Here is a 19,333-nt window from a genome sequence, read left to right on the forward strand (position 1 = left end):
AAAAATAACATTTCCAGAACAGATGTGGTACAGCATAACTCACTATATACTGAGCCAGACATTGATGGTGACACAGCGTAACTCCCATCACTATACGCTAAGCCAGACATTGACGTGGTAGGCCTCTGCTCTGAAGCAGCCTGCCTGTGCCAACTCTGTCCCTGAAAAAGCCTGCCTGTGGCAACTCTTCCCCTGAAGAAGCCTGGCTATGCCAACTCTGCCCCCCGCAACAGCCTGCCTTTCCCATTACTGCCCTTAAACACTCACTTCATTCAACTGCACCCCCCTTACCTTGCAGATGGCTGCCTAACGAGGGGGGGGCACCCCTCCTTTAGGGGGTGTGACTAAAGGTCATAGAGGGGGCTTTATTTTTATTTTTATGTTTTTCATGTAATTTATCAATTCTGCTATTTGAGTAGCCAGGACACATTATGTATTTCATTGTTATAGTTAATTTATAAACAAATGTTCTGCTGGTTCTATACACATTAATATGATTTAGAGCAGTAGAATGCGGTGAGACACTCATACCCAGCACTGTGCTCCTAGAAAAGACGGATATGAGTTCCGAAGAGGGACTGTCCATCTCTAAGGCATACACATGGCAGGTATACAATTTAACTCCTTTATGTATATCTGATCTGAGTCCAATTCTTACGTTGAATATCTTTTTTTCCTGTGATGTACGCCTTCAGATTTTATTGCACATCCCTTGCTGTGATGTCAGCTCAGCATCTGTTAACTATGTTGAAGAGTTAAGATTCAGGGGTTGGAAATTCTTCTATCCCCCTGAGGCTCGCCAGCCATAGGATGTAAAAACACACAGTCCTTTCTGCAGAAAGAGCCTCTGTGTAATTCACCTCCCTGCAGTTACCGCTTCCAGTTACTGGGAGCTGAGCTGAGACTCGCTTCTGACTCACTTTCTCCGAAACTCCATCCTTTTAGCTCCTGAGATGATTTCTATTTGGACCTGCTTTCTCCTGGCTTCGTGTTCGCTGCTACCTATAGACTCACAAACCGAGAACCAAAAAGTCAAGCAAAGAGCCCTTCGCCAAAAAGACTTGGAAATCATAGAAAGGGTAAGTTTATTACCATATCTGCCATAACTGCAGTATGATTTTCTTAGTGTATTCAAGTGAAAGGAGATAAAATAGACGTGCCTTAGTGAATCTATATCCAGCGGCTTTTCTCTTCTTTCTTTCTTTTTAGGAATAAATGTGTTCTCGTTTGTGTTTATGATTACAATTCTAACGCGACTTACAGAAGCAGCCTTTCATTCCAAATAGGTAACAGATGTCACTAGTGAATCCATGCAGAAACATCATCATGGAGTATATATATATTGCTTTGTTTAGATTTACAAAAACTTTCTGAATAATAGAGGCTTTTAAAGGCATGTATGGGTCTTCCATAAATGTACTTATGGATGTCCTTCCAGGACACGATTAGAAACTGCAAAACAAAATGTGAACATGAGAAGAACTGAATGTTAAAATTAGGGTTTGTGCTAAATGAGAAGATCATACAGCTCAAGCTGCAAACTGTCCCGGATTTAACCTTCCTAGCTTCTTTGCGTAGCCTATTATTCTGTCATTCCACAAGTTTTACATTCAAATTTCAGTCCACCATGCAGCATAATTGTGGCTTTCATTGCAAATTTAACATATTGTCAAATCTGAGACCCTCATAGTAAAATTACCCAGGCCGGGTTGGCTGTATGATTTCTAGCTCTTTCTTGTGCCCTAGGCCAAGGTTCTTGAAATGTGATGTCTTGGGGTGTTTGTTTTGGTATGCCAAAGTTGTTATAACAAGTGCATTAGTGATGGGTTCTTTCAAAAGAATTGAGGGGTATACCTACTGTAGCTCAGAACATATGGTGTCCCAAATGCAGGACGCCCCAGAGACATCTTGCTGCGCATACTGACTGCTCAATGAGAATTCTCTGTTGTTATCGCTGGCGTTCTGCTGAATATGGACACTAGAAGGGCCTCCCTGGATGGAAGGACTCTATTAAGAACTATCAAGAACTATTAAACCGGTGACTATGATCCGGTATTGTTTTGTTATAGATGTGCCAAGCCCCAATCGCTTGGTTTGTTTCCAGTTTTAATGTGAAACAAACCAAATCCACTTCTTATATTTCATTTTCTGAGCACTTGTATCGCCACCAAAGTGGTCACACAGAACATTATATGCCTGCAATGGCTGTGGTCCAAATTACTGTCCATCACAGACAATGATTAACACCATGTAATTCTTAATAGCCTTCCAACAGGTTTTACTGATTTTAGCTGTTACTGGATGTCTTGTAGCCCCTGCTGGACTAGGCTTACCAACAGAAAACAGAAATTGCTGAAAATTGATCACTTTCCACAAACAACCATCATACTTAGGATCAAACGTTTGATACACTATCCATTACAGTGGTATAAGTTTAAGAGGAATCGATGCCTCAACCTTCTGACATTCTTTTGAGCCCAATGGGGGTCCTAACGGGCTTCTTAACCTGCATGTATGGTAGGGCCACCCCTGAGTAGATCCGTAATCCAGATACTACAGCTATTGGTTAACTATATCACAAGTTAAAATGAATGTAGGTTACACTAGAACAATAGTTCAGAGTTTGTTTCAGGACAATTACATACGATATGTAATATAAACACTTTTAATCCACCCAGCTGTGTAAACGTACGTTTGAGCTGAACCAGTTGGATTATCACAGTGTGTTATGTTTACCCTGCAAGAGGAATGTTTTTATGCGTTTTAGATTTTATATGCCTGTAAGTGAGAATCGGCTGATTGAATTTAAAAAAAAAAACAACAACGTGGCAATGTATTTATAGCCCGTAGACATTTGTTCGAAAATTATATCCTTGGAAAATTCCAAAGTCGTGAATATATACAGAAAAACTGCAACGTGTCCATTGTTCTCTGCGACTCCCTTGTGCCAAATATAACCAGCTATTATAATAATCAAACTCTCCGATTTCACAGTAAGGGTACATGTCAGATTCATTTAATCAACGCATTAAAATAAAATCAAACAAAAATCCCAAACTGCCTGTAAACTGTGAATAAAGCTGAAATCATTGGTGACCGCTGGAAGTGATAAGTCTTTCCATGGCCCCATCATGCATGTGTTTACCAATTATCTCATTGTTTTGTCCTTATTCACTGTTCATCATTCAATCTCTTAAAAGTAGAGTAATACACGGATGGGTTTTTATTTGCCTCATTGATGGCCATCCCTCAGATAACCAAGCGGAGTTTTACACTCACTCACCCCTCCTGGCAAGCTGATATTACTCTCCATTTAAGAAATTAGAAGATCTCACTTGATAAGCGAATAATGGCAAAATAAAATAGGGGGGTAATTTCTTAACAGCGCACAAAGGGTTTATTCACTACAGTGTGAGTTGGATGGAGAAGTTGCAGTAGAGTTGTGGTTTCCACTCACTGACGTCACAATATATAATGAAGGTCCAACCAAAGTCAACGTTTGCTGCAAGGAGTGCTTTCTTGAAATCATCTCCTGGATTTAACTAGGTAATCTGCAGGGCCAGCTCAACCAGTCTTCTGGGACAAAGTTGACAGGGACGGCCATTGATTGTTTAGTGAAGTTCAAGTCAGTCTATTGCGAAACCATAACCCTCCTGCAAAGAGCACCTAGGTAATCTGCTCATGGCTGGCGGGCTTTAAGATAAAATAAGCTAACATCTCATTAACCCAAACGAGAAGCACGCTGCGGGGCATCTGAAGACAGGGTGACATAGAATAAATACAGAAATTACATAGTGAGAAAGCTCCTTCTTATTGCCCCATAGTTATGCGTGTGTGTAAGTAGGTACGCACGGATGTATCTACAGGTCATAAAATACCTTCATGAAAAGGTAAAATAGTTGTTACTTTAGTATGTTATGGAAATAACCCTCAGCAGATCTGTCATGTATAATGAACAATGTTTCTAATTTTGCACTTAGTTACAAAAGTGCTACATTCACAAAATTGGAGGAATTTGGCAGAATCCCCCCAACTATGCATTTACAAGGCGGACATTATGATAATTTAAAAGGACCTCTCAGCTATAATCATACCTGGGAATTGCCCGGAGACTCGGGGTGAAGTGCTGCTTCTCTGAGTCTCTGGGTCATTGGAGGGAAATTCCGGGTCGCGGTAACGCATTGTAGCACGCCCCCCTCCCCACCCACTTCCCCTTCAACAATGGCGTGTGTCCTGTGACATCGCCTACTGACATCAGTAGGACCGCCCACCTGCATCCCGCAAGGGGGGGCTCCGGATAGCCAGAGCCACAAAGCTCCCAGGTATGACTATAATATGCATTAAAGTGCATGTGATGGCTGGATTGTCCATTTAATGGATCAAGTAGTCTCAGTTTCCCATGACAGGCGTGTGAAGTGGCTCAGTAAGTGCATTTTAAGTGCTGCTCTCAACAGAAAACCCGCACTTTCTTACTTTCTGCAATGTAGTGAAAGGCTAATACACCCCGGCTTGTTATTCATAGAATTCAGTCTATACATTCCAGGACAATGATTCAGCCGGCGATGACATATACGGCACATTTACTAATTGAGCTGTACCACTAAACTACAGAATGTTTCATCAGCCGATATGTAATTAACTCATCCTGACTGGCAACATCCATGTTGAACTCGTTACTTAAAGTGGCGGATTCACGTGTGTAACAAAAGAGAAAAATAAACCGGCAATGCATTGAAGATTCTGATCTCATTTCATGGAATGTGGGTCAAGATCTGCGTTAATGTTTTTGTGTTCTGAAGGGGTGACGGACAAGTACTACCCTGGCACTGAAGCCTACAAAATAAATACACTCATCCTATTTTTAATTTATTTAACTGGCTGACAAGTGATATAATTAACCGGTTCACAACAATCCATGTCTATAAATCTATTGCATTGTTAAAATAAACAGCAGTGTATTCAATGTACAGACCCAGTGCACCCCACTGATATCCCACAGAAACACGTTAAAATCCGTGGTCTGAAGGCATGTTCTATGGAATGGGCATGTAGACCATGTCATTATTTTAACTGTGTAGTCTGATACTTTCTGGGCGTAAAGCCCTGATTCCCAGGGGGGGTATTATGCTCTTTAAACAGATGAACATGCCACTTTCCTGCCCATTTGTGATTTAATTAGTTTCCACGTTCTTCCTTCGTCTGAAAAGCTGTGTATTTCTACACAAAGTTCTACATATATTAATTTGTGCCCTTTTTATTCAACTCTCATTATACTGGGATGGATAGATAATTGTTTTATAAGGAGAACTTTCCATCATTTGAAAGCTCTGATGTTCTTTTGAGACATGAGTGTGAGGGGAAAACCCCCTTGGATGGACAGAGGGGCAGGAGGCTTGGTAGAGGGCCTTCTCGGGTCACAGCCACACTCTACATCCAACAATTTTGGGGCTGGCGAAATTTCAGTTTTGTTGTTTTAGCTGAATCTTTGGATTTATTGAGGTCATTTGGCGATGCCAGATAAAGTCCCCGCAGTCTCCCGGTGCCGACATGCTCGTAGAGCTACATAATGCTCTCAGTGAGTGGGAATGACTACAGATTTGTTTTAAGCCATTTCGACTTGGCTTTGTACATTATGTGTATTTATTTTGGCTGCTAGAAACCCCAGTTTTCATTCAGTCTCTTGGCACATATACTGCTTCTTTCATTATTCTTTTTTTATTTCACAGTTTATTGATTCACATTTTCCAAAATCTGAAGCCCAAGGTATTTCCTCCAGTCTCTGCAGTCCAGAATCAAATTGGTGATCTCTAGGAAGCACGACGGACAAAATATTGAAGCCAGTTATGGTTCTTAGATCGACGCTGCTACATCAGATGATATTGTGTCTGGGAGAGGTTGTGGCGGGACACAATTTTAGTGTTACTGTGAACGCACCTTATAGCTTTGTTAATGATATGGGCAGAGCTGGCACGGTGGGGCGGGTAACACTTTGCTTAAAGTTATGGAGCCCAAGGACCAGCATAAACAGTTTGCAATCACGGACATTTTAGGCTCAGTTAAACTCCATGCCTGCCCTCAACGCTCTCTTTTTTCTGTGGAGTTCATTTGGGACACCGCAATCACTGAGGTTTTATTTAATGCACCCTTTAGTTAATGGAGATATCTTTCTCATTTTCTTTTTCATTTTTCTGACTGACATCATGCAAGCTGGACCATCTTTACTATAGGGCAAAAGGCGCAGCTACTCAGGGCCCGAGTATCGTTGGTGGCACCTACACAGCCCTGCTGAGTGTATTTCAATAACCCGGCTGGCCCCTGTGTGTCGGGGTGTAACTAGAGGAAAAGAAATGCCAGGCAAAAATAGGTAACATTGAATAGAAATGATTCAAATGATCTGATCCATGGGCACTTCCTGTTTCAGACTATTCATTTGGGCACTCACTACCACTTATAAATAGCTCACAACCAAAGCAATTGTCACTCATGCTGGGCAGTTTGCCCCCATAGTCCAATCAGACTACAGCACCTACAAAGGTGCTTGCCCTATGTCCAGTCCGGCGTGACCAATAAAGGAGTCTAGAGCAGACAGGAATGCATATAACTCAGATCTGGAAATAACTCAGTCTTGCTGGCAGTAGGCAAAGGGTTAATCCAATAAACAGTCCGGTGTCAGTATGGCTGGCAGAAGGCAAATAGCTAACCCAGAATGGTAGGCAGCAGGCAAAGGGTTAATCCAATACACAGTAAAGGGTTGGAGTGGCAAGCAGCAGGCAAAGGGTTAATCCAATAAACAGTCCAGTTTGGTGAGTCTAAGTTCTGCGAAGGAGCATATTGTATTTTGGCTAATAGCAGGCAAGCCTGAGCCTCCATGACTTTTGAGGGCTGTAATCCTGCTGGAAAGAATGGGGTGAGTTGGGAACCCAATGTTGTAAGGAGTGCTTGGGTGGAAGAAGCAATTTTGACCTCGCTAGGGCCTTACCAAGCCATGAATTAACACCCAGCTGGGAAGGTTAGCTTTATTGAAGATATTAATGTCTGTAACACTGAGCTACCAAAAAGTGAAATTTGGACATTAACCCCGCTGACATCCAGCCGCTGGCCTTTAATAGTCTTTAAATGATTTTATTTGTTGTTCTCAGCCTTCAGTAAGCAATTCTCTGGGCTGACAAAAGCAATTATTTCTCATCTTCATGTCTAAATGAAAAACCATTTTTTTAAATTAAACATTTTATTGGATATTGCCCAAAGCAGCCATTATAAATGTAAAATTACTAATCAGTGTAAGAAAACACTGCCACCTACAGGCCCCTGCTGTCTGTGCAGGACTCCTGCTGAGGGATAAAGGGACTATAAAGACAGATGTTTCTTGACAGCGGTGAGTTTGGTTCAAGCTGTACATTGTACATATATCACTAAATATAAATTTACTTTGTATCTTCGCAGTATAATGGCATGTGCATGCAAGGGCCGATGGGTCTACCTGGAAGAGACGGGACTCCTGGAGTGAATGGGATCCCTGGAACTCCAGGAATTCCAGGCCGCGATGGAGCCAAGGGTGAGAAAGGAGAGTGCATGAGAGAGAGCGTAGAGGAATCCTGGACTCCCAACTACAAGCAATGTGCGTGGAGCTCGCTAAACTACGGCATAGACCTGGGGAAAATCGCTGTAAGCGCTATTCATTGTGTTATTGATGTAACGCGTTCACTCAAAAAATATTTTATAAATACATTTAAATTAGCAAACTTGTTTGAACACTCCTAGATTAATTTTAAAGCTATTTAATTATTATATATTTTTTTCTTTAAAACAATATTTATATTACTTAATGAGGGTGGCATGCGAGATATTTATATTGTTTTTTTATTATTATTATTATGAACACTGAAAGAAAAGACCTAGGAGAACGTTGCTGCTATTTGGAGCGGAAGGCCAGGTGCATTTAAACCACCAGGGTGGTCAGCAGCTGTGCTTCCTGTCTGTTAAAAGATTGTATTGATAGACAATTATGACCCTGCGCATGGTCAGCTGTTATTTTGTAGCCTTGTATATTAAGTGCCACGTACACTGATGGCTGTACAGGTTACATTGTACTTCTTCTGATCAGACATTAGTAAGATAAAGTCACTAGAAGCTGCATCTTTCTGCCAAGCGACTACTGATTTTTTGTGGCCATAACTGTGATAGATGGATAGATAGATAGATAGATAGATAGATGATAGTGTAAGTGGTGGCCCTCCGACGTTCCCTTTCACATCTCTTCTCCTCCTCTTTTTCCTTTCTCTCTTTCCTTTCTCTCTTTCCGTTGTGGATCCATGTTTATGAATCTCTGTTTTCTCTTTTTTAAGGAATGTACGTTCACGAAGATGCGTTCTCAGAGCGCCTTAAGAGTTGTGTTTAGTGGGTCTTTGCGTCTCAAGTGTAAGACGGCCTGCTGTCAGCGCTGGTACTTCACGTTTAATGGCGCTGAGTGTGCCGGACCCCTTCCCATCGAAGCCATTATTTACTTAGACCAAGGAAGTGCCGAATTCAACTCCACCATTAACATTCATCGGACGTCCACCGGTAGGCATGGAGTGTGTGTGTGTGCGGGGGGGGGGGTCACAGCTTTAGATACATAGCGGCAACCATGATGTCTCCTAAACTATGTTATGTGTATTTATTAATGGTCATATGTGATATTCTCAATTATCCCCATTGGATTATTTTGCTCACTTGTTTTATTTTTTCTGCAAAAATATTGGTAAAATGCATGTAGAGCACAGGACACGTTACTTCTCTCTACTTTGAACAGGCAGTAGGATTCATACCTGGGTGCTTCTCACGGCGGCCCCCACATGCGGAGCTCTCCCTTTCCTCCTCCATATGAGACCCGGAAGAGGCGGTGGGCCGGGTTGCTGTGATTCGGCTAACCCATTTTAAATTACAAAGGGGATTTTGGGCAAATAGATGTGGGCAATGGGCCAAATAAAAAAAGAGCTGGCCCAGCAATCAGTTGTGATACCCAATCAATTGTTGAGGTCCCAATCAAGTGTCAAAGTGGCATCATGGGAAATGTGTGACAATTAGCTTGAGACGAACTGGCCGTCCAATTGGTGGAATCAGATGTGATGTCGGAGCCGGGAACCAGAAATCAGAAAAATTTTAAAAAAAAATAGATAAGGATTCAGTTTTGGTTTCATCATCTGCCTGTTTTCTAATGTTCCAAAACCAGAGCCCGTCCTACGGGACAGCGACTCGAGATAATTTAGTGTTTCCTTTAAGTAGAGAATGAAGGTATGAGCCGATGTAAATCAGCGGTGCTATTCTATGTTTTCACATGTAATTGTTTTGTGTCCTAGTGGAAGGATTGTGCGAAGGAATTAGCGCCGGTCTGGTGGATGTGGCAGTCTGGGTGGGGACCTGCGAAGACTACCCAAGAGGAGATGCATCTACTGGATGGAACTCAGTATCTCGGATAATCATCGAAGAGCTGCCAAAATAACCTGTACAGCCTTGTTTTCTGTTAAATAAATGAAAAGGTTCTTTTTTTTTAATTGTACAGCAAACAATACCTCCTGTAGATGATTAAAGAACGCAGCCGTGGGAAATAGCTTTATATTTTCTGTACTGTAGTAGAAGTGGTGACGGTTTTCTAAGATATATAAACGCTATTATCCATGTTAATGGGAAACCAGCACAATTTTGTTTTTTTTATGAATTAAATATTAAGGAACGTTTGCTAACTTGTAGGGAATCCTGGGGAAATTAAATATGAACTCAGACACAAACAGACTACGGAAATCTGAGCTTTTATGTAAATTGGAGGCCAAGAGGTGTATTCACTAACCTTCCAGCTTGGATGTAAACTGAAAAGCATCTGTCTGACTGGACTGTATGTTATTAAGAGCCAAACCCCGAGATGCTTTTCCTGCAGGAAGGGCTGAGCTAACCCTGCATAAGGCATTATTAAACCAGCAAGCAGACCGGACTCCCAAGAAACCTCCCTACCAGGGGACGACAGGCTTAATGTAGCCCACTGGGCAAGTCTAGCCAAGGGACCCGGTGACCAAGCAACCTAAAGTACATATGGCAAAAAGTACTCTCAATGGGCATCCCAGTCCTACCCAACGCTTCCTGCAGGAGAAGATCGCTGTGGTTGGCCTTTCATAATGTAAAGTGAAGTCAATCTGTTGAAGCGGTCCCATTTAGTGAATAAACCCCAATATATATAACGGTTTAGTTGTATATCTAACCCTTTTATTGGGTTAACAGTGAATAAAAAGAGTAGAGGAGGTGAATCATATTATCACTGCGTGTACTAGATCACTGTCATAATTAGCCGTGTATGAAGCGGACATCTAATAGATTGCAGGACAATTGATATTAGATTCTCAGCCGCAACATTATAAGAATGCAAAGTACTGTGTATGACATCGTAAGTGGTTTATTGGTTTGATACGCACGTATTCAAATCATTCTGGTGTGTTGAACTCATTGTTTTTTATTTCTTTAATAAATAATTCTTAGTAACGCAGGTGAGCTGAGCTGAGCTGGTCTCACGTTTTTGTGTTCGCATCATGCACAGGCTTTGGGAACGCGTGTTTCTGATACATTTCATTATATAATGATAGAACTGATATACTTCATTGGCATGCTACCACGCTCCACAAACTAGAAGAGGTCTGAAGAAGAGACCTCTTAGGTTCTGAAAGCTTATACAACTAAACCTTTTTGGATCATTAAAAGGAGTCACTTACAACTAAAGACATGTTCCCTTGCTCCAATATATATATATATATATATATATATATATATATATATATATATATATATATATATATATATATATACGCACACACACACACATTCCAGAACTAGTCAGCAACTATTTTTTTTAATGATTTACACACATTTGCAACCACAGTGAGTTATTTCCTTTAATTATTACATTATTGCATTCTAGCGAATATATCACTAGAACAGAAACAATAGCATTCTGTGCTACCTAATGAGTGACAGAACAAGCTTACCAGTGACAAAGAACCAGATCTGCCTGGGAACCTACAGTATATACGTTACAGTCCTGCAGCACGCCGTGCTCCCATCAGTCCCAATTCTCTAGTGAGGGATAATATCTAGGCAATATTTGGAACAAAAGAATCAATATATTGTGGTAAAGGCGATGCAGTCGCTGTGACAACCAACAGTATGTACTTTCTCCTTCATGGTTCAACTGTTCATGCCACTGATTGTCTGCTAGAGGCAGGAAAGTGCTCCTATTTAAACCAAGACACCACTTTCCACATAAGCACGCGGGGGTCTACACAGACCCCTGGGGCAGAGCTCACCAAGCCGGCACTGCCGGAGATGCAGGACATTTAGCTGGTAGGGGGATGGGAAAAGGGGCAAATGCATTAGGGGGGATTTCACGCAATCCCACTATGCATTTGCAAAATGGACCACATGGAACTTTAAAGGAACCACACAGCTATGATATGTAATAAACATACATGTCTGGAGGGTCCCTTTAATCTTTTCTCACATATTGTACATTTGAGAGGTGAAAATGGGAGTAGCTCTTTCCTGCCCTCTTGTGGTCAAATACAAACATTATACCAACACACTCAGAAGGCGGTATTTAAGTAGGTCCAGTTAGTGTTTAAAAGAGATTTTTTTTAAATGGCTTAACTAAAAGGTTTTTTAGTGTAACGCTTCTTATATTTGCTAATTACAAGTACCTGCCTACAGCAAGCCAGGAACTAGCAGCCTTGTTTGGTTTCATCATCCTTATAAAGAATATTAGTCGCTCGGTGGCAAAGAGGCTGACGTTCAATCAGCGGTGGCAATTTATCACGTCGGTAGGATTTACCCTTAATTTTTCTCATACAGTCTGACTGTCTATGAAACAACTCAAACAACAAAAAGTTATCTGATTAATTTTATTTAACAAAAAAGCCAATGTTTTGACTGTATTGCAAAGCAGGTCTTCATCAGGATGAAGAAAGAAGAACAAAATAAATGAAAGGCCTGTGTCTCTGGGCAGACGGTTTCTATCTATCTATCTCTCTCTCAAACAAGAAAGCTCAACGTGTTTCCCGTCACTTTCCAACTGTCTGTGTACAGGTTCCAAGATGATGAGATCATGAGATGATGACGACTGTGATATCATAGAACAGAACGTCCCCTTAGGGCAGCTAGATCTGTGAGGTCAATACCAATGCGGAAGAAGCTCAAACATGAGCAGAGGCGGCAAAAATAGCTGCCGCGTGTGTCCTCCTGAAGGACGTAACGGAGATCACAGGAGTGAAAACTGCTGTCCTTTCATGGACTGAATCTTTGAAGGATTTTAGATTTTCCAGATCTTATTAAACCTGCTGCTGTCCTGCCTTCTGCTGTTTAACATTTCCCTGCTCGGGGCACTCGGCTCAAAACCACAAAATAGGATTTCATTCAAACATAAGACATCAATCTCATTTGTAGCCCGCAGCAAAACACATGGCCTTCAAAGAGTCCTCCAACAGTCCATCGATTTCACACATTTTAGCTGAGGGCACTCTTCAGAGGATCGGGTTGCGCGCTTGACCTGTGCTTTTATATTTTTGGCTATATTTTAAATCAAGTATTTAAAAGGAAAATGCTTTCCACTAAAGACTTGAAAGCAGAGGCTACAGGGAAAGTTCTTGTCCGATGAAGTAGAAAAAGGAAACGTATAGAAAAAGGAATATACTTAAACTGGTTCAAATAGATGATGGTGCCTCAAAATGATGTTTTTTTGGAGGGGGTATTTTTACCATTATGTTGTGATATATTATCATTTATTGTTTGAAACAGCATCATATTCCTTAGCGCTGCACAATGGGTATATATGTATATGTATATATATAAAATATATATATATATATATATATATACGGTATATATATTTTATGCATTAAAGTTCAAATCACGGCTGGAGTGATGCTTTAAAATGATATACACACACCATACAATCTTGGGTATAAAACTCATAATTTACTCCCTGTTCAACCAACAAACAAAACTTACTTACCTGTAAACCATGGTAGCTATGCCTCACTTTTTATACACCGCCTGCGTTTGCCCATTAGTTCATCCAAAAGGTGTTTGAAGGAGTTGAGGTCAGGGCTTTGTGCGGCCGGCCAAGTTCCTCCACACGAACCATGTCTTTATAGACCTTGCTTTGTGTGATGGTGCACAGTCATGCTGGAATAGAGAAGGATCTTCCCCAAACTGTTCCCACAGAGTTGGAGGCATAGCATTGTCCAAATTGTCTTGGTATACTGAAGCATTAAGATTTCCCTTCACTGGAACTGAGGGGCTCACTGAACAACAGCCCCAGACCATTAGCCCTCCTCCACCAAACTTTACTGCAGGCACAATGTATTCCAGAGAATAAGCGTTTATGTGATACACGCTTCAGGACTTGGCAGCCCCGCTCTACAGTGAGTGGTCTACCTCGTGGTTGAGCTGTTGTTACTCCTAGATGCCTCCACTTCACAGTAACATAAGTGGTTAGAGTGGACCAGGCCTAACTTGTGGCAGAGGTGGCATCCTATGACAGTGCAACATTTAACATCACACATTCTACTGCTAATGTTTGTCTATGGACTTTTTTTTTTTTTTACTCCTATTAGCAATAAGTGTGGCTGAAACACCTAAACTCAACAGCTAGCAGTGGGTTACCTTATATTTTTGGTAATATAGTGTATTAGAAGTAGGGGTTGACCGCTTACACAAACAATACATTTTTTCACCAAAAATAAAAATGTAAGTAAAATTAAACTGTCACCTTATCATAACGCCCAGAGTGTTTTACAACGCATAAGGCTACCATTTGTTATTTAGTAATGAGAGTATTTGTAATTGTGAATACACAAGATACTTTAACAGGTGTCTTCAGCCAGAAGGGATGCGCCCTGTATAATGCATAGTTCAAAGCGGGATTTAACAATACATTTTACAGTGACAGCCAAGCTCTTCATGCAGTAGAAGCTACTGGCGTTGGCCCTTCATTAAGTATAGTGAAGTCAAATAGCAAATAGACCTCTTTGTGTTGCCCATGCACCCTACTCCAACTAGACTGTACGGCCCTTATGCGTCACTTTGTTGATTGCAGTTTGCCACCCAATTTACTTCTCATTGTTCGGCCCCTTGGATAAAAGCGCTGCAAATGAAGTGTAAAATATATGTATATTTCTGTCAAGGCTTGTTGCTACCAGTTATTAGCAACATTAGGCATAGTAATTAAACAACCAAAGTTGTATAAAAACAAAATCTCAAATTAGCCAACTGAACAATACTATTCAGCTCTCAAACAGAAATATAAAGCCTCCGCACACTAAACAGTAATAAATAAAACAGAATCATTTTTCTGGTATGGGAAAGTCCTTTAAACCATCGGCCCATAAAGAATCACAGGTCACGCGATCTCCATCCACGTGCAGGAGGCCTCTCTGCTTCCATCTTCAGATTGGGGCAGCACTCCGTGATGACTTCATAGCTGCCAAGATGCATTTATTAAAAATCACTAGTTCAGTCTTTTTGTTTCCTGAAGCCGAGTAGAAAATGTGATACGTTCTCGAACACGACAAAAGTGATACAACACGCAGGAGTCACTCTGAGTATGTTGGCAACAATTCCTTTGTAGAAGCCGTGAACGCCTTCTTTCCTTTAGAGAGAATAGAAATCGCACAATCGTTACAAGCGGATTAATGAGCTGCGGCATACGGATCGTAAAACCCCATAGAAAAATCATCTTGAAGCTGTCTCTTTTGACTAACTGGGCGACTGCCGCTCTTGTAAGATACAGACTGCGTTTCCAAGATTAAAAAATGGGCAGGAGGGGCTCCGTGGCTGTTTTATGGTACATGGTGGGGTGGTCTTCCATAAAACACAGTCCCATGATTCAGGGGGATTCAGTAACAGTCCTGTCCCACGACACAGAAATGATTAACACGCCAGCTTTGGCTAGCTGTATAGTTGTAACACATTCATGTAGCGCATTAAGCCGTACACAGGAGCCCCGCATTACTTTACTAGATCAGCTTCGAGATAAATGGGCCACTCAAACTCAAGGTGATTAGAACGATACACGGTTATCAGAGAATTAAGGAACGGACGCAGAGACTAAAGCAGCAGCCAGCAATCACTTTTATAACACACTGTTTGATTCGTTAATTTTACACAATTTCTCTCTCTAAATGCCCCGCACTATTATTCACTACCCTGGTTTGCATTGCTCATTATTATTATTATTATCTTTTATTTATATAGCACCAACAATTTACGCAGTGCTCATTCCTTCCAAGCAGCATACCTTCCATATTCCAGAAAACGGAAATCTACGAAAGATGCTAGAAACTATTCTACTTCAAGGGACAGTTCAGCCTGACGGGTACTTTTATTTTTTTACTGCACGCAGAATGTTAGAAAATGAGACTTCTGTCTATACTGTGATTTCTGTAGAAATGTATGTAAATATGGATTTATAAAGCTTAGGAATCAGTCATAGGGTGGGGTCTGTGCTACATTCATACGTAACTTCAGACCTGAGATAAACGAGCGGCGATGCTCCTCCGGTCTCGTAAGTCACTTCTAGTGGATACCGAGCTACAGTTTTTACTCATCTCTTTTGTATAAGGGGTCTCCATTTTTGGGGTCTCTAAAGCAATATATGAGAATTAACTGAATGCGAGACAACAAACAAAGTTCATTCTACACAGAAACAAACATTTGTACGCTTACCTCCACGTCCTACTAATCACGTCTACGACTCCAGAGTAGCGGTTGTGTTGGTCTTGTAGCCGGGCTCGCACTACTTGATATGGGTATGTAGCCGAAACAGCAAATATTTTAGAGAGCGCTGCCGTGGATATATATTCCAACGTATTCTGCAACAATAAAGGTTACGCGGTAACACATTTCTGCCGTGGCCATGTTTGCTAAATCTTTATTAAAAAGTCCTAAGAGTCCTAAAAAGTTTGCCGTACCGAGTATTAATGAAGACTTAGATTCAACGCGCATGCATTGCTCCAGTGTATGGGGAGATTAATATATTTTTCTTTCTTTCTTTTTTTTTTTAAATCATTCGCTTTCCCATTTAAATTACCGTATGCATTACGTTTCATACATACCAGTTTTGTTTCATTTGGACGGTTGAGGTACTTGTTGTACTTCATTTTCAGTTCTTCGTATGCCATGAACTGGAGGGCACCGTGGGAAGTTCCTAATAAGCCCGGCACAAAGCCCTGAAAATGTAATACGAAGGGCCGTTAAAAGCGAAGAGATCTGCGGCCGAGGTCTCTCCAGCAGGAGCGAGGGAATTAGCATTACCTTGTACAGCCCAGGAATGCCTTCTTGCCTGTAAATTTTGCCCAGCGCATGAAGCATCCCTCTGTACTGACGCTTCGACGGGTCAGTACCCGCATCGTACTGAAGGACGAGACGCGTCTTGGTAACCCAGATTGGGTTTGTCAAACACAACGTCAGGGCGCCTGAATTAAAAAAGAAAACACATATGTACTGGAACAGCAAGCCTAGACTTAGACAATGCTGACCTACTTTAATCTGCAGTCATGGAGAAAAATGATGTCATCAAAAAAATCTGGGAAGTGAGTGCGTGTAGCGGGTCACGTTTATAAAGGCAGAACCGGAGCCACCGCTAAGAGAACTATGCTGTAAATGTGCCTTGGTTTAATTTCACTCACATGTTATGATCACTGTATAGATTAAAATATAATGGCATCTTCAAAGAGAATCTTCTTTTATCCAGCGGGTTAAATATCCACTTAACACTGCTTTCTAAAAACAGGCAAAACGTTTACAAAATAAAGCAAAATACAGAAGAGAGATCAAGACCCAGGGTGTATCCAGACTAAGAAAGCATTGTGCGGAGGACAGGGAAGAGTAATAGGTTTTGATTGAAGACCCAATTCTTACACTGTAATTTTAACCCTGAATTTAGCCTAAAGGTTCAATGGTAAAGCCTGATGATTGGATGAACGCACGTATGACATTGCTGTGTTGTAACGCACGCCACTTACCTGCTCCTGCCGCAGACAGCAGGTGCTCGGTTGCAGTAAGACTTTCGGCTCTCCCCTCCTTCTTATACGCTTTAATGGCGTTATAGCTGGAAGACAAACACCACAGAAACCATAAGGTCTCCAACATGGAAGCCTTGATAATTTTACTACCAGTTAGCCATTACTTTGTGTTACGTAGATCTGTTCTGGTAAATAGATCCTCGTTGGGATCCATTACAGGAAGGGATCAGCCTCTCGGAGTCCGGTCTATGGAGAGATGCCTCCCACTGATGACGAAACCACTCATAACTAACACGGCCACCTCCGCGACACGGGGCCAACGCGGTCAGAAAGATAAACACTTATGGGGGATTGTCGAGCCTTTCATTCACATTCTAGCATTTAGGGCGATGCATGTTTGTTTACATTCATCGGTAACGGACTCTTGCGTAGCTCCATACTACAGACGGAGAAACCCACTGAGCTTAAACTTTCCAAAATACTCAGATCTCACTCATCCAAATGATGGCCAAAAACGGGGCAGATTCCGCCCAGGGCATCATTTAATGTGACTCGGAATATGGAGCCAGCACTGGAGGCTTGTAGAAAATACCCACCTAAAACTAACGGTAACGGTAAGGCGGAAAAGGCAGAAATCCAAGATATTCCTATTAACATCAATCCAGACAAAGTTTAAACGTATACTTTATGCAAATGTCGCTTAAGAGTAAGGAAACAATCCTTTGAGACACGAGCGCCATCATATTCCGTAGCGCTGTACAATGGGTAGACAGGACATAACGAGTAGTATATAACAATTTGACTTACGGAATAAGAGGTGCTGCTCACAGGAGCTTACAATCATATTCACATGACAATTGCTACTTACAAGAGGAAGTAAAGGCCCCAGGAAGCCCCCGCGCCCCACATATTGGGGGTAACCCCCTGGTACAGGCCGCGCAGCCCTTCATGCTTCCACACCGTGGCCAAGCAATGGAAGATCCCGTTGTATTTGGGTCGCAGCTCCAACCCATCGCTCACTGAAAGGGAAAAAATACAGATTCATTAACAATGTTCTTAAAATACACTTTGTGTATAAAAAAAAAATGATGTCGTTATACATTAATCCTTCCTCCCCAACCTACCCGTCTGTCCATCTCGGTGCGGGTAAATAAGCCTGTATATCTATAACAATATCCTGAAAGGCTCAGAAAAAAAACACATTCAAAATAAATACTGATTTTATAAATATATTTATTTGAACCTGAAAACAGGCAGACCCGATAGCCTACTGTTATCTGCTGACGAATTCTACGTTCGTTTATAATCCCTAAACACACATATAAAATACAGCACTCCGGCTGTCGTGGAAAATGACTCCCATGACTGCCAGCCGTCACCGTTCATGGTAACGGGAGGACAGGAGCTTCGCTGTCACTGAAGACGCCGTAATGTGACGGGTATCTACGGCAGCTTTCGATTTCAGGTTTATTCTAAAAACCAGTCCAGGAACGAGGCAAGAACCAGGCGCAATAATAAATCTAATAAGATAGCGGGAGACTTCAGCCGCCTCCACCCATCGTATTATTACAGCTATAGTTACAGATTTAATTTACACACAGGCAATCCCTGATAGATTGTAAACTCACAAAACCTGGGCCTCTTCTCCTCCTGCGCGTTAAATATATTGTTAAATACTGTCTCTTTTTACTGTTGTAACAGCGCTACGGAATCTGCTAGCGCTATATAAGTAGACGTAGCTATTACCCCCAGGGTCTAGGTGCGAGTCCTGCGCACTTCACCCTGCATTACGGTAATTACCGAGACAGTCTCTAGGCGTTAGGTAATCCCGCCGTACCTGCAAACCGGATCTTGACCAAGTCTAGCGGGTGCAGGACCAGAGTGGACAGGACTCCGCCGCTCAGCCCGGCCGCCAGGTTCTCATAACGGACGTGGCGGAAAACATCCTTCAGTACCCCGATCGGAGAAGCCGGGAGAGAGGACGTCGCCGCCGGACCCGAGGGACTAGCCATGAAGAGGTCACGGAGGGAGCCCTGCTGCCGCAAACCCACGTTGCATCACTCAGTGACAGGCGGAAGCATTGACCTCCCCGCTAACTCCCCTACTGGCTTCTGCCGGGCAGGCGTGCCCATAGTTAACATGGCATACACACTATCAGTACAATACGAGTTTCCCTCAACAAAAATGGCGTCCGCTTTAACAGTACACACATCTCGGGCGACTCTGGAAACGTCCTCACTTAATATGGTGGCTTCGGGTCGCGCGCGTACTCTGCGCATCACGGGTGACCCCTG

The 19,333-nt window shown here is 42.0% G+C and overlaps 2 protein-coding genes across 2 annotated transcripts; one reads left to right on the forward strand and one right to left on the reverse strand.

Annotated features, from left to right (window-relative positions):
• Window positions 1-839: 839 nt before the first annotated feature.
• Window positions 840-9,533, forward strand: CTHRC1 (collagen triple helix repeat containing 1). The gene is made up of 4 exons (XM_053466353.1): window positions 840-1,079; window positions 7,444-7,665; window positions 8,346-8,562; window positions 9,339-9,533. Exons 1-4 carry the CDS (start codon window positions 954-956, stop codon window positions 9,479-9,481), a joined length of 708 nt encoding a protein of 235 aa, XP_053322328.1. The 5' UTR covers window positions 840-953; the 3' UTR covers window positions 9,482-9,533.
• A 4,635-nt stretch (window positions 9,534-14,168) lies between these two features.
• Window positions 14,169-19,130, reverse strand: SLC25A32 (solute carrier family 25 member 32). The gene is made up of 7 exons (XM_053466691.1): window positions 18,877-19,130; window positions 17,908-18,058; window positions 17,040-17,125; window positions 16,330-16,490; window positions 16,131-16,244; window positions 15,742-15,887; window positions 14,169-14,665 (listed from the first exon to the last, which is right to left on the reverse strand). Exons 1-7 carry the CDS (start codon window positions 19,049-19,051, stop codon window positions 14,530-14,532), a joined length of 969 nt encoding a protein of 322 aa, XP_053322666.1. The 5' UTR covers window positions 19,052-19,130; the 3' UTR covers window positions 14,169-14,529.
• Window positions 19,131-19,333: the final 203 nt, after the last annotated feature.

Source organism: Spea bombifrons, chromosome 5 (genome assembly GCF_027358695.1).
Source record: "Spea bombifrons isolate aSpeBom1 chromosome 5, aSpeBom1.2.pri, whole genome shotgun sequence".
NCBI lineage: Eukaryota > Metazoa > Chordata > Amphibia > Anura > Pelobatidae > Spea > Spea bombifrons.